Below are 14,932 nucleotides of genomic sequence, written 5' to 3' on the forward strand. Positions count from 1 at the left end.
TTTAGAGTTTCGGTTACTATTGCTGTATTGGGTTCTGACGGCTTGGTGCTGCAGTGAGTTGCTATTACTAGTAGCAGTGGTAATCATCTTATTGGAAGAAGGAATTAATTTTCAGGTTACGGCTTACTATCAATTGAAAAGTAATCAGTAATGGGTAATTACTTAAAGATATATGTTTAAAATACATATTAAATACTGCTCATGCATCCAAAACATATATTTAAAATATTCACACCCTTGATTTTAGAACATGATTAGATGTGTATGAGCACAACTAGACCCCGAATTAAGAGTCTAATTCAAACGTGAGAAGGCAGTGGCAGACCCAGGTGGGAGAGGCGCCCCCCTAACGTAGTGGCGGATTTGGGGTTGGAACCGCTTGCTATGTTTGGGGTTGGGAATATTTTTCGTAATTGGTTTTTAATAGTTGAGTTATTAATAAGTTTTAGTCGTTACGAGTGATTTTTTTTTTACAAACAAGTTTAAAACAAAATTTCAGTTACTTTGTGTGGTCTCTGTTAGATTTTACTGATGCCGCATACCGCCTAAAAGTATTTAATTAAATGTAGATTTATGAAGGGAATCTGTCCGTATTATAACAAAAGCCAACTGGGAGGCAAAAATCTTCATTCTGTAATAACAAGGATGGGGAATTTAAAATCCCAACTTCTTTTGGCTGTCGAAATGATATTTCAGGATTGTACTGTTACAACGGGGCTGAAAAATATTTAAAATTCTTTTTACCGTCAAAAACTTGTTTTCGAGTCTTGCTATGGCACAGACTAAGAGACTGATACCATTACTTTTTTGGCTGTCATAAATTTGGGTTTGCTTTTTTTTGCGAAGCGGGGTGGTTTTTGCAACGATGTTGTTTTTAGGGGATTTGTATAATAGAAAGTAAATGTATGAGAATAGAAAACATTATTAATTTATGTTTTGGATTTCGGTGAGCAAATAGTGGCCACTTTACTGCTTATTTTCATCTGATTAAAGCTCTGCATTATATGGCATATCACCCCCTCTGTTCATCCTAAAACGTTAAAGTAAAGGCTAAACTCTTTAGAATTACTTGAACTTTAATAAAGGCTCGTGTAAATATACACTTAAAACTAAGAATATGAGTCGAAATTCTATTTCAAAGGTCGGAGTAATCATTTAAGAAAAATAGATTTTCGAAAAATTGTTTATATAAAAAGGCAAATAATTATGTGTTTTTTTCTAACCGGTATAGATGGGTCTGACTTCTCGTTATGAATCAGTGGAATGGCATAGATTTTTTTTAAATGGTTACTAATGAAATGTTGAAAAAAAGTGGAAATTCACACCACTTGAGTTAACCACAGAAATGGAATGTAACAACAATATTATTTCAGAATTTCTCACCTTTTTAATACCAAACAGTCACAAAATATAGTTATGTTTTTGTATAGGGGTTGCATATATTTGTCAATAACATTGTATAAAATGGCTACGTATACCACTGAAGATTTTTATACTTTTTTTTTAATACAAGACATCCAATCATATTTAATCGATTGATTATTTATACATCAAAATTTTTACAGGACAAATCTCTTACTTAATGCTAAATCTGAGCCGATTTTCAATTTTTTATTTTTGTACACAACAGACAGATCGAGATTTAAACGTTTAAATTGAATATCTAGAAGTCTCAAGATAAAAAAAAAAAAAATCAGAAACCTACCACAACTTGAAACCCTGAGAATTTAAATCAACAATCTATACCTACCAAATACAAAAATAACAAACACATAATTATTTGCTTTTTAAGAAATATTTTGACTCATATACTGAGCTTGAAGCACACGCATGTATGCATCTTTATTGAAGTTCATATTTTTCCGACGATTTTGGTCTTTATTCGAATATTTTAGGACGAATAGAAGAGGAAATACAAACGAAGAGCTCTAAGATTGAAAGCACTAGCCATTATAAACGTTTACCGAAATATTTAGGTAGACATCGACCGTGTAATAAATAGATATGGCAGGAGTTGAAATAAAGAAATAGACTTTTTTCTTATAAACTGTGAAATCTGTAATTAGAGAAAAATATACCAAACTTTAAAAAGTGGAAAGATAAACTATGTTGTTATGAAAAGTGAAATTTTGATTATTAAATGCTGATATCTCGTCAAAGTTGACACTGTTTATTAAAAAAATATTTAAAAAAAAGAAATAATGATTAGTTAATGCTTTATACCTGTACTTAAAACCCTTGTTTTAAATGTCTTCTATATATTTCTAATTCTTTGTTCTATTTCTTGCTACACCCCAAAAAGAACTAATATTTAACGTTTAATACATATTTTATGAACATAAAAGTCGTATCTTAATTATCATTTCCTACTCTTCATTACTGTCATAATTACTAAGCGATGCCACAAAGTTAGGCGACATGCTAAATGGTTTGACCTATGTCACAAACAACGCATGATCCCAAAAGATGGTTCAAGACCTTTTTTTTTACAATACAAAGCTTAACCCATTCGCTATAGTGGTCAGAATTGCAAAGGGGAAAATTTATACAGAAAATATTAAATATCATGTTTTTTTTTCAGATCGTGAACAGCTTTTTATTTTTTCATCGCGGGGTAGTTTTTATAGCTTATTGTTTTTTATCAATATTTTTACACCATTTTAACTTCAACATATTAATTAACCCTCACCAGATTTTAGATTTAGTTTACGACCATTTCCACTACCTAACTACGACGCAAGATTATCGAGGTTCCTTTTAAATTACTGTTATTTCTTTGTTGACAAGTTTATCGAAGCAACCTAGTATGCACCCTCCGCTAAAGAAAATCCTGGATCTGCCCTTCTGTGAGAAGCCCCCTACCAGAGCAGAAAACATAGACAGTTCGAATACTTTAAAAAGTATCATTCTGCAGCCATTGAAAGCGCTTAAGCCACTCCCAAGTGGACCAAAAGTGGTTTAAGCCACTCCCAGTCTACAGTTGAGCAAGTCAAGAGCAAAGAGTAAAAGTACGTATGTAAGAACACATACACGAGGAAACTGGTGCTAGCGTCGAAGAAAATCACCAATGCCATCTAACGTTTGGTGTTTCTTGTCATTTTTAGAGTAATAATATAGAAGCAAGAGAATCCCATGAGGCAAGAGGAAGAGGGGTTCAATCCAGCAGTGTCCAGGATGTACGCAAGCGGATGTACGGAGAATGTACGTAAGCGGAGTTACTGTCCAGCTATACCCTGCGAGACATGCAGGAAAGGGATCGTCGGCTAGTAATGGCTACTTGTAATGATAGTCAGGTACCAGCAAGACGGAGTGACCTCTTGTAGTTCAAACCTGTTCCGAAAATGGCTGCACGGAATGCAAAGAGACCATGGAGTCGTTCTAATGAATGATCTTGAATGGGTACTTGACATCGAAAACTTTAGCCTCATCCGTTTTTTTTTTCTTCGGGGCTTCCTAAAGGTTGTAATATACCCAGGAAGTCCGAGGAAAATAGTTAGAAATAGGGAAGTCATTAGGGGAGGGTTCAGAGATAATCCCAGTTATTTTTAAGAGAGATATGGACAACTTAGCTCTATGCTTCAAAAAATCAAAAGATTTACATCACAGTAATCCCAAACATGTCCTCTAAAGAAAAGCCCTGGAATTCTCAAATTGCTATATGACGTTTTCCAGAAATTGAACTAAATATGATCCGGTTTTATTTGGCTCTAGCTAAAAACGAAAATATGAAGTCTACTGAAAGTTGGGACACATTTTTTGGAGGGGAACAGGGGTACCCGTATAATGTATTAGCAAACATAATTTTTAAATATAAGTAAATTTAGGCTATTTTCACGTGTTTTAGACCATATATATATATATATTTTTTTTTACAGTGCAAATTTACAGTCTTAGCGTTGTGCGTTAATTTTATATTTTGTCACAAAAGTAGCGTCTACTTGAAGCCTACACTATTTTTTTAAAACTTTGTTTATTTATTGAATAAAAGAAAAGAATTTTTGTCGAAAAAACTAAAGAAATAAAGAGGCAGAAGTATGAGGTCAATCACCTCTTTTCCCAACAATTTCTCGTATTTTCATGTTGAGCCAATGTGGTATTAGAAATAATTTATAAAAAAAGAAAATATCTTACCGTAGTTTTTGTTTCGTCACATCTAAACTTAATCCGAGTTGAATAATTGTAATTCTTGTCATCTTCACATTGGTCACCATGTGTATAGAGTAATTCTGCTCCACCCACTACAGCCACCGGGGAAGAAACAGCCCTTCCAATGGACTACAAAAAAAATTATAAGGAAAAACAAAACTTTTCCTTTCAAAGATTTCCAAAAAAATTAAGCGTAATAAGATGCACAGATATCTGTTTCTCAATGTAGAAGAAAGCCCATTGGTGGTCTAACGACAGTTTACACAGCTAATTTGTCAATGCTGTAATAAAATATTTTGTCATGTCATGTATGTCATGTATTTCATTATGGCTTATGTTTATAAACCATACAACAGTCTATGATATGTCACGTCATGTATTTTGTCAACCAACCTCATAATTGCTAAACTATACAGGTTTCAAAACGCACAAACCTTTACATACCATAGCCTGGTTGCAACACCATCTACGAATCTTATTATGCAACCAATCTAACCTGCACTGTGAAATACTAGCCATGGAAATGTTTCAACTAAATATTAACGACAAGAATTTAAATTATGATCTGTAGTCACCTTCAGCAATTGAGCGTTTATAAAGTGAGATTTGAATTATTCAGCCAAAATTTTAAGCAGGAATTTATTTTCAAGAAGTAGCTCCAATGTGAAGATTAGCACACACACACACGCCCGAAACCCAAAAACAGCCAAATTATCCCCAAAATATACTGAATATAAAAAATCAGTAAAATGCGTAAAAATCTAAAAAAAACGAAAATCAAATTTTAATGACACAAACACTTTATCTGTTACAAGATTTATAAGGGAAGACCCAGAATATACATCAGAAACCAAATTCGTAGACAAGAAACATTATCATACACCAAACCTGAACTGGCTCAACAAAAGCAGAGAAAGGTGGTGACAGATAGACATAGAGCCTTAAAATATTGAGTATTGACAGTTGAGTCTAGACAAATGCAAAAATTTTGACTCAGTAGATTAAGTGTTGACATGTTGGATGTTAACCAACAAAAACTGAACATTGAGCGTTAATAATAACTACTATCCAACAATTGGTTGGAGCACCAGAGACAGCCAATTTGCGAACAGGAAATTCTGGAATGTTTGGAGGATAAGAACAATCTTGAATATAGTCTCTCGAAAAGTGCATTTTTTTTTTCTTATTGCTGCTTCTATATAAGAATTTTATTCTATATAAGAATTCTATATAAAGAATTTTATTCTTCTATATAAGAATTTTATTAAGTTTTATAAGAATTTACTGATGGTTCCTCACACATTATTTAATTTTTTAACCAGGAAAAGTTATTTTTTATATTAAACTTCTTTTCTAGTCAAAAGCAATTGAAAAGAGAAAAGATATACAACGGGTGAAAATTTTGAAGCAGAAAGTGAAGAAAATCCAAAAATAAAGTTCTAAAACAGTTTTTTATCAGCATAGGCACGCAACAAGAATAATGTCAAGGGTAGGTAGAATAAAAATAAAATTTTGCAATGAACATCTTGAAGGTACACTTTATTATCTCATAGAGAAATTTTATTTTCATAAAAATATTTATAAAAAAAAATTAATTTTTTTTTTATTTCATAAAAAAAAATGCTTGTGCGACAAGCTTGAAAGCTTACCGTAATTTAGTATAAATAAAATAATAAAAATAAAGCACCAAAGCAAGGATTTACATGATCTTCTTCTTCTTCTTGACCTTGCAGCAAGACTACTTCTTAGACTACGTCCACTTTCCTTTGTTACAAACGGCAGTTTAAGAGGTTGTTGAAAAACTATTCGGAAGTTCAATCTACACGATATTTTTTGCTTTCTCGTTTCTGCTTTCTTATTTATTTTTTGTCAGATGAGTTACTTTAAACTGGCTTTAGAAGCAGGAAGGTAATAACATTTGGGATTTCTCTTTCTGTCGTTTCTTATGAGGTGAAACTATCCCATTTATTATTTTCTATGCTGCTCGTATAGTATTCTTATTTAATTAAAAACAGAATAAGAATAATTTCTTTTTAATTTTCGTTTTTTTTTGTTCACATCCCGTTATTCCTTATAAAGTTTATTATTTTAAAAGGAGGAGAATTTTATTTTCTTTACGTAGAGGCAATTTCGCAATTTCATCATATTTTTCATCTTAGTAGTGAACCAAGGTGGTTCCTGACAGACAGGTTTTTCGAATCTTTCGGTTTTCCCACACAACATGAATCCCTGCCTTGAAAAATTTTATCAATAAATGATGAATATGCACTTGCTACGTCATCCGATTCATATACCTCTTCCGAATGTACCTTTGAAAGAAAGGTTTTTAGTTTCTCATAATTTTTTGCGGAAAAATTAAAAATATTTCATCGAGGGTTATGGCTGGTTGCCTTTAAACTGCAGCCATTATCAAATTCTTGCTGGTGTAGACTTAATGAAACATAATTCAAAATAATATGAACCCGCAGAAACAAGTATTCCGAAAATTTTACTCGCTCTTACCATATCTGAGGCAAAAATATCGATTAGCCTAGCACTCAGCAAAGTTACACGGGTTGGGATAGTAATAGGATAGTAATCGAAGGTAAAAAAAAAATAAGCCGATAGAATAGCAGGCAGAAATTCTAAAGTCCCAATATTATTCAATTCAAGTAAATTGACGTTGAAATCTCCATCTACAAAAGATGGCACCCTAAAAAAAATAATTTATTACATGAATTCCCTATAGATACTAACGACTCTGCTACTGGGGATCTCGGAGGTCTATTTACAACTGCAAGTAATATTTCTCCACTATCTCTGCACAAGGACTAAAGTAAAGGTGGAAAGGTGACAATGGGTAACAAAAAGACCGATCAGGTGGAAAGTTTCACTTAATTTGGTAGCAATATTAGTAAGGAGGGTGGGAGCAGTGAAGATATTAAAAGTAGAAGAGCCATGGCTCAGGGTGTTTTTTTTTTTTTTTTTTCATAGTTAAAAAAAGTTTCGAGAAATAGAAACATAAGTCTGCAAACCAGGATTAGAATATTGAAAGGTACAGTGATGACAATGGTCAAATATAGCTCTGAAGCATGGGCGCTCGAAAAGTGGATGAAGATTTACTAGATGTTTTCCAGAGAGATTAACTACAGACTGTTCTGGTTACCCGGCTGACTGACCATATTTCAAACAGTAGGCTATACGAAAAGTGGGGTTCAATCCCGCTTTCTAGGGCTATAGTGAGAGAAAGGCTGAGATGGCTAGGGCACGTTCTGCGGATGAAGAATGACAGATTGCCAAAGATTGTCCTTTTCTGCCAACCGTCCAAAGCTAAACGAAAAGCAGGTCGTCTGTGGTTGCGTTAGGAGGATGTCATAAAGAAAGATTTAAAGGAAGTGGGAGCTTCCTGGGAGGGTGTAAAGAGGGAGCCTTTGACTAGATTGGGATGAAGGAGGAGCGTGCGTAGTTGTGTTGGCTAGGCCTCAGGCGGCTTGGTGCTGCAGTGAGTTGATAGTAGTAGTAGTAGTAATCTTTACAAAATCGTATAACAAGTGATTCAAGTAGCCCTTCCCGCCCAAAAAAAGACATTGTCTTATATCGACATAGAAAAGTCACTTCGTACATAGTCGCCTAAGCCACCTTTTCGCATACTACTACGATTGCAGGTATGGAAAGAATACCCTTTAATTTAAAAAAAAAAATATAGGATATACATCAAAGTCTCTGTCAGGCCTTGGACTCGATTAGCGTTGTACACAGATTGTCAATAGCTGTTTTTAGCCCCTAAACATTGCAATTGGCAATTGCTAGCGTATTGAGCAATTTCCAAACGGGTATGTCGCTGGTTTTCACCTGCTTGGTTTCTTGAGATTTAACACTCAAGTATTAATGCCCATGCCTGTAAGTCCCTTTGAAATGTCATTTTGCTAATTTCATTTACGGAGGCGAATTTTTACTGCATAATTAACGATGTCGGTCACAAAAAAGCATTTCGACGAGCGTATGGATGACTTAAAGCAAATGATCGAAAATCTTCGTATAGAGAATTCAGCTCTGAAACAAGAGAATTCTGATTTGAAAAATGCAATTATAGCGGTTAAAGAACAGTGTTTGAGTACGGAATTGTACGTAAAACGCAAAAATCTGCTGATTCACGGAATTCCTAATAAGGATAGTGAGAATATTGAAGAGACAGTCCACGACTTTTTATCAGGAATGCCAGTACAAAACTCGAAGGATATAAAATTCACAGTAATGTACAGAATTAGAAACAAGACCAAGCGCCCTTCCCGCTCGAACTCTCGCCCCGTTTCGGACCCTATTTTTGTCTCTGTTCTGAATCTTAGACATAAAGATAGGATCATGGCTTGTGTTGGTAGTCTAAAAGGCACAGGAAAGAGCATCAGTAATGACCTACCATCTGAACTTGCAAAGCGTCGGAAAGAACTTTTGAGTACGGCTTACAAGCTTCGAAATTCCAAAGTAACCGCTGAGAAAGTATCTCAAACTAAAGTCATGCAACAGGGTACTAAACTATGGCTAGAAACAAAAAAAACTTCTAGCTCAAACTGGGTTAAGTTCAGTGATGCATGCCATGACCCCCTCGCCTTGGTTTTATCTGCAGTTATTAGTGATGGTGCTTCTGACGCGTGACGTAAACTATCGAGTATTTTCGCCTCAGTAAAGTGAGGGGATGCAATTTTGCTGCTCTTTTTTTGCAACGTCCATATCTGTGTGTGTTTTTTTTAGTTATTGTCCTATTTTTCCTTTTCTCTATTTACTCCTTTTTTGCTTTCTTTTGCAATGTGCGTATCTATGCTTTTTTTATATATTTTTTTCTTATATTTCTCTCTTTCCATGTTATTTACTCTTTTCTCTACTTTTTTACTTGTAAATATTTTTCCGTTCCAGAGCAAAAATTCAAGTTCGTGCCTTCGCCTTATGAATTTGCTGTCATTAGGATGTCTGCGTCACCCGTGTTCACTCGACTACAGCGTGGTCTCTATTCATCACCTATATTGGTAAGTAGTAATGTATGAAATTGAGTTTTCATCGAGGACTGACGCTAATCTCACGAAAAGGAAATTAGATGAATATGAAAGTCGTAGAGTAAATTTTAATGAAATTTTGAATAACCCGATAGGAAGAACACCGAATATGAATTATGATGAAAATTTAGATAATATTATTGATAGTAATTTTGTGGAGGAGTTTGGGCTATGGGATGTTGGGGCTCGGTGGGAGGATGTCCTCCGGGTTGTGCATTTGAATGCTCAAGGGCTGAATTCTTCCCTGGATGATATACAGCTTATATGTAAGAATTCTCGCCCTGGAATTATTGGTTTATGTGAAACTTTTTTAAATGAAAAGAACCAGCTACTTATGGATATACCCGGATATAATTCAATATTTCTAAATAGAAAGATAGCAAAAAAGGGGGGGGCTAGGATTTTATGTATTGAGTAATCTGGCAGTTGTAAGAAGAGATGATCTGTCTATAAACATTGAACGGGTATTTGAATCTCTGTTCATAGAATTGGCTACTAGCTCCAATGAAAAGATAATAATTGGCGAAATATACAGATCTCCAAGCGGATCAATGAAACAATTTATGGAAATATTAGAGATTGTTCTTGGGAATGTATTGTCTGAAAAGGCAGAAATAATTTTAATGGGTGATTTTAACGCTGACATGATGGATATGTCATCGAGTCAGGCTTGTGATATACTGGCACTAGTAATCTCGTCTGGGTTAACTCCCTGTATAAATATCCCTACACGAATTTCAAACCAATCTGCAACCTTAATTGACAATGTGTTCTCATCTATACATTCTGTAAAAAATGAAGTGCTACTATCAAATACATCGGATCATTTTCCAGTAGGAGTTTTACTTCCACTCCCCCGGCTTGCCCGCCGAATAGCCCCTGATAATAAACCAAGATTCCGATATACACCAGCAAACATCGAAAAGCTCAAAGATGATTTATTCACTACGTCATGGGAGTTTACAATACCTGAGAGGGTGAGCTTAGAAAATTATAATAAGGCTTTTGATTTTTTTTATGAAACAGTAAAGGAGAAATTTATCCACCATTGCCGAACACCCCAACCAAGTCTTTCTAAGAGATCAACACCCATAGCCCCATGGACTACAGCTGGAATACTAAAGTCAATAAAGAGAAAACAGAACCTTTGGAAAGAGTATAGGAACAGACCAAGTGATGCTAAATTAGAGACTTTTAAACTATACCGGAAGATGCTTAAAACTCTGATTCGAAAAGCTAAAATTACATATTTTTCCCGAAGGTTTGCGGATTGCGGCAAAAATATTAAGAAAACTTGGGATGTAATTAAGGAAGTTACGCAACCATCGGCAAGACCTAGAAAGCTCCCTAAATCACTTAGTGTTCAGAATCAGCTTTTCTTGGATGAAGACCAAGTACGACATCAGATGACTAAATTTTTTGCTGAGGTTGGGAAAACAACGGCGTTAGGTGTGGTTCCTTCTTCAAGTTCTAGAACTTGGAAGCAGTTCCTCGGTCCTTCCTGTGTAAAGTCAATGGTTCTTGAGTCAGTTACGGAGCAGGAACTGATAACAATAATTTCGTCATTGAAAAATTCTTCATCTGGATTCGACCAAATTCCGGCCAAATTAATCAAACAGATTCTTCCCTCAATTATTACACCACTGTGCCACTTAGTTAACCAGTCATTCAAGCTCGGAATATTCCCTCAGCGTCTCAAGTTGGCACGAGTGATAGCACTATTTAAAGGAGGTGACCGGGAGGACCCGGAGAACTATAGGCCTATATCTCTTCTGTCTGTCTTTTCTAAAATATTTGAAAAGGCTATGCTAAAGCGTTTGCTGAGTTTCCTAGACGCGAAGAAATTTTTTCATCGGCACCAATTTGGTTTTCGGGAGAAGTGCTCAACAGAACACGCATGTAATATGCTTCTTCATTTTGTACGACAGTCTTTAGACTTCAGCCTTATCCCTGCGGCAATATTCCTTGATGTGAAGAAAGCTTTTGACAGCCTCACACACGAGATACTTATTGGTAAGTTGTCGCATCAAGGTGTTCGTGGAGAAGCTCTGTCCTGGTTTTCTTCATTCCTAACTGGCCGATCCATTGCAGTTGAAGCTTCTGATGAGCATATTCCAGTCGAATATGGAGTGCCACAAGGCTCAGTTCTTGGGCCATCGCTTTTCCTCATATATGTCAACAACCTCTATCGACTATTTAGCAACCCACGATCTGATTTCTGTTGTCATTCGTGCCAGAAAGGAGATGCTGTGGTTGGAGCCTTGGATACGCCTGGTCAACATGAAGAACTCTTTGCTTTCGCCGACGACACCACCCTGGGGGCTGCAGCACCTGATGAATTGTCTCTTATCCTTACGCTACAATTGATGACAGAAAGCATATAACGTTGGTTTGATGCAAATTCGTTAGCTTTGAATGTAAAAAAATCGTTTCTTCTTATATTCTCCCGCCTAGGCAAAAGCTGCCCTACAGTGACAGAGCTTAAAATATCTAAAGGATCCATATCCCGCCCAGCTGACCGGTTTATTCGATTCCTTGGGATACTTCTGGATGAAAATCTATCTTTCAAACGGCATACTGAGTCAATGAGATTAAAGGTTTCTCGAGGCCTTGGAATTATTCGAAAGCTGAAGCGAGTCTTTCCTTTCTCTATCCTTCGTCTATTATATTTCTCTCTTATTTACCCTTATTTATGCTACTGCTCGTCAGTGTGGATGTCAACATTTCCATCTGTACTTACACCTTTACATAATCTCCAACTGAAAGCAGCAAAAGTTCTTCAGTCTACCACCCATATTTCTGTTGAACTTCTGAAGATTAAAGATATTCATACATTACACCTCTCTTTCATTGCGTTTCAGTATTTCCGTGGAGACCTTCCATCAAGTTTTTCCGGGCTTTTTGAAATTGTTCGAAATGTCAGTCCTTATGAAACTAGAAACAAGGATGATGTGCTAGTGCCATCCACCCCTGCAGTGCGCTCGGACTTTGGTCTGATAGTTGCTGTCGGACGTGCCTGGAATTCCATTCCTGTTGGGATTCGACGGTCCTGTACCATAGGATCCTTCAAGAAACGGTTGAAGAATTTTTTAATTAAAAAAAAAAAAAAAAAAAAAAAAAAAAAAAAAAATTATAATATTGATCAGTTATTTATATTATTTAGTTATCAAGATTTAATTTATTTATTTAATTATTTAGATTGAATTTATTTATTTAGATTTGGGTGGTGTGAGTGTTGGATCCTCGATGTATATATATTTTTTTTTTTTTATTTATTTTTTGTAAGTAGGTGGTGCGGAGACCGGTTGTACTCGGGTGAGGATTGGTGAGTAGACTCTAAATATATTTTAAGTGTGAATGTAATTAATAGTTATTTATGTTTTGTTTTGTTGTTTTTTTTCCCAAATAACGGGCCATTGAGCCCTTTGGGATATTTTTTGTTTATAAATGGATGGATATTGGTAATAAAAGGAACTTGAACTTGAAAGTACGCGTGCCGCGAAGTTTTGGCCGATTTTTATTATTTCCCTGGCAAGTAAGAGGATTTTGAAGGTTAATTTTTGAGTTTTATTTGGGCTGTGGTTGTTCAATTCAGGCTCAGGTAGGTTATAGATGATGACAGACAAAGATTTATTATTTTGATCACAAGATCTATTTCCTTCGGTACGTTTTGCAATTCCTATTTGTGCGAGTCCATTTTTTTCTCTAGAGCAAGGAGACGAAAAATAATTTTTATCCAGAATTACCTTAACTCGAGCGTAACCGATGAATAAACAGACTCGGTAATGTTTTCAAGTTTAGTCTGAGTCAGCTTTACTTTCAAAACTTCTTTTGTAATGTTACTTTTGACAAAGCGCTGATTGAGTTGCTCATAGATTGTATCTCACTTACAGGAGTTTCCATTTTAACTGTTATTTTAGGCTGCAAACCGAGAGTTAAGGCAGTCTGTTTGTACCAATCCGGGTTGTTAGCAGGATCTCCATAACAAGTTTTATAGACTGGTGTTTGTCTGCCACACAAGCCGTTTTATTTGCTTTTAAATCCATCAGGTCCTCTATGAAAACGCTTGCAATTTTTCTATCACCATTGGTAAATGCCAAAAATTTCATACAAGGGGTCAATTCACTTAATATTCAAACCGGTTACCAGGGAAATCTATGCAAACGTGCGAATATAATATCACCTTCTTTCATCTTCCAGCCAGCTTCGACCAAAGTCACCAGACCAAAAATAACTTCAGGTAATTGATTATCAATCAAAGTTCAAGTTAAGTCACTCATTACTACTACTACTGACAACTCACCGCAGCACCAAGGCGCCTGACGCCAACACAGCTACGCACGCTCCTCCTTAATCCCAATTTATTCAAAGCCTCCCTCTTTACACCCTCCCAGGAAGTTCCCGCTTCCTTTAAATATTTCTTTATGACATCCACCCACCCCAGACGAGGACGACCTGCTTTGCGTCAAGCTCTCGACGGTTGGGCGAGAAGGACAATCTTCGACGATTTGTCATCCTTCTTCCGCAGAATGTGCCCTAGCTATCTCAATCTTTATTTCATTATAACCCTAGAAAGTGGGAATGAACCACATTTTTCGTTGAGCCTAGTGTTTGAAATACGGTAAGTCAGCCGGGTACCCAGAACAATCCGTAGGCAATTTCTTTGGGAAACTTCTAGTAAATCTCTATCCACTTTTCGGAGCACCCATGCTTCAGAGCCAAATTTGACCACAGTCATCACTGTACCTGTCAATATTCTAATTTTGGTTTGCAGACTTATCTTCCTATTCTTCCATACTTTTTTTTTAGCTGTGAAAGAACATCCTGAGCCTGGGCTTTTCTACTATTAACATCTTCACTGCTCTCACCGTCTTTACTAATAACACTAACAAGGTAAGTGAAGGTGCCCACCTGATCATTCTTTTCGCTACCCAATGTCACCTTTTCATCTTCATTTATTCCTAGCCTTTAGTCTTCTTAACATTAATTTTCAAACCTATTCTAGCACCCTAAATTCGCAAAACCTCAGCAAGTTTATTCATTTTGCTTGTACTTTCATCTAGAATGCTTAAATCATCAGCATAATCTAGGCCCAGGAGAGTTTTCCTCCGTATTTGATTCTGTGGTCTCCCATTGCGTTTCCTGTGCTCCCATTGCGTTTCCTATGGTGGACAAAGTCCACCATAATGATCCATATAAACAGGGATAGAACACCAGCTGCTAACCTCATTTCCTACCTTAACCGCAGCAATGTTATTCTCCTACATAGCACTAATCACTTTAGTGTATTTGTCTGGTATACCATACAAGGATAAGACCTTTGGTAAAGCTCTTCTATCAACATAATAGAACAATTGCTCATAATCTAGGAAACTGAGGACCAAAGGTGTTTGACAACTAAGGCACTTGTCAATTATTAGCCTAAAAGTGAAAATTTGGTCGACACATCCTCTACCTTTTCTAAAGCAACACTGTTCCTTTCTTAAAGCTTTGTGTACAGCATCTCTCAGTCTAAAAAGTATCATATTACTAGGTAATTTGCTACCTACAGAGACCAGACTAATGCTTCAATAATTACGACACTCACTCTTATCACCTTTCTTATAAAGCGGTTTAATTATGATTTTCCTAAAAACATTAGGTACTTCCCCTTTTTCAAAAATCATTTTCAATTATCTTGAGTAACTTATTTCTAACCTTAGAGCCACCATATTTAAGAAACTCATTTACCACACTATTAGCACCTGAAGCCTGATTAT

The 14,932-nt window shown here is 35.8% G+C and overlaps 1 protein-coding gene across 1 annotated transcript in view; it reads right to left on the minus strand.

Moving 5' to 3' along the window:
• LOC136026932 (cation-independent mannose-6-phosphate receptor-like) overlaps nt 1-14,932 on the minus strand; it is an 82,306-nt gene that overhangs the window by 15,912 nt on the left and 51,462 nt on the right. The window contains exon 10 of the mRNA XM_065703776.1: nt 4,132-4,275. Coding sequence (XP_065559848.1) covers nt 4,132-4,275 — 144 coding nt within the window. The remainder of the gene's footprint in view (nt 1-4,131; nt 4,276-14,932) is intronic.

This window comes from Artemia franciscana, chromosome 5 (assembly GCF_032884065.1).
Source record: "Artemia franciscana chromosome 5, ASM3288406v1, whole genome shotgun sequence".
Classification (NCBI taxonomy): Eukaryota; Metazoa; Arthropoda; class Branchiopoda; order Anostraca; family Artemiidae; genus Artemia; species Artemia franciscana.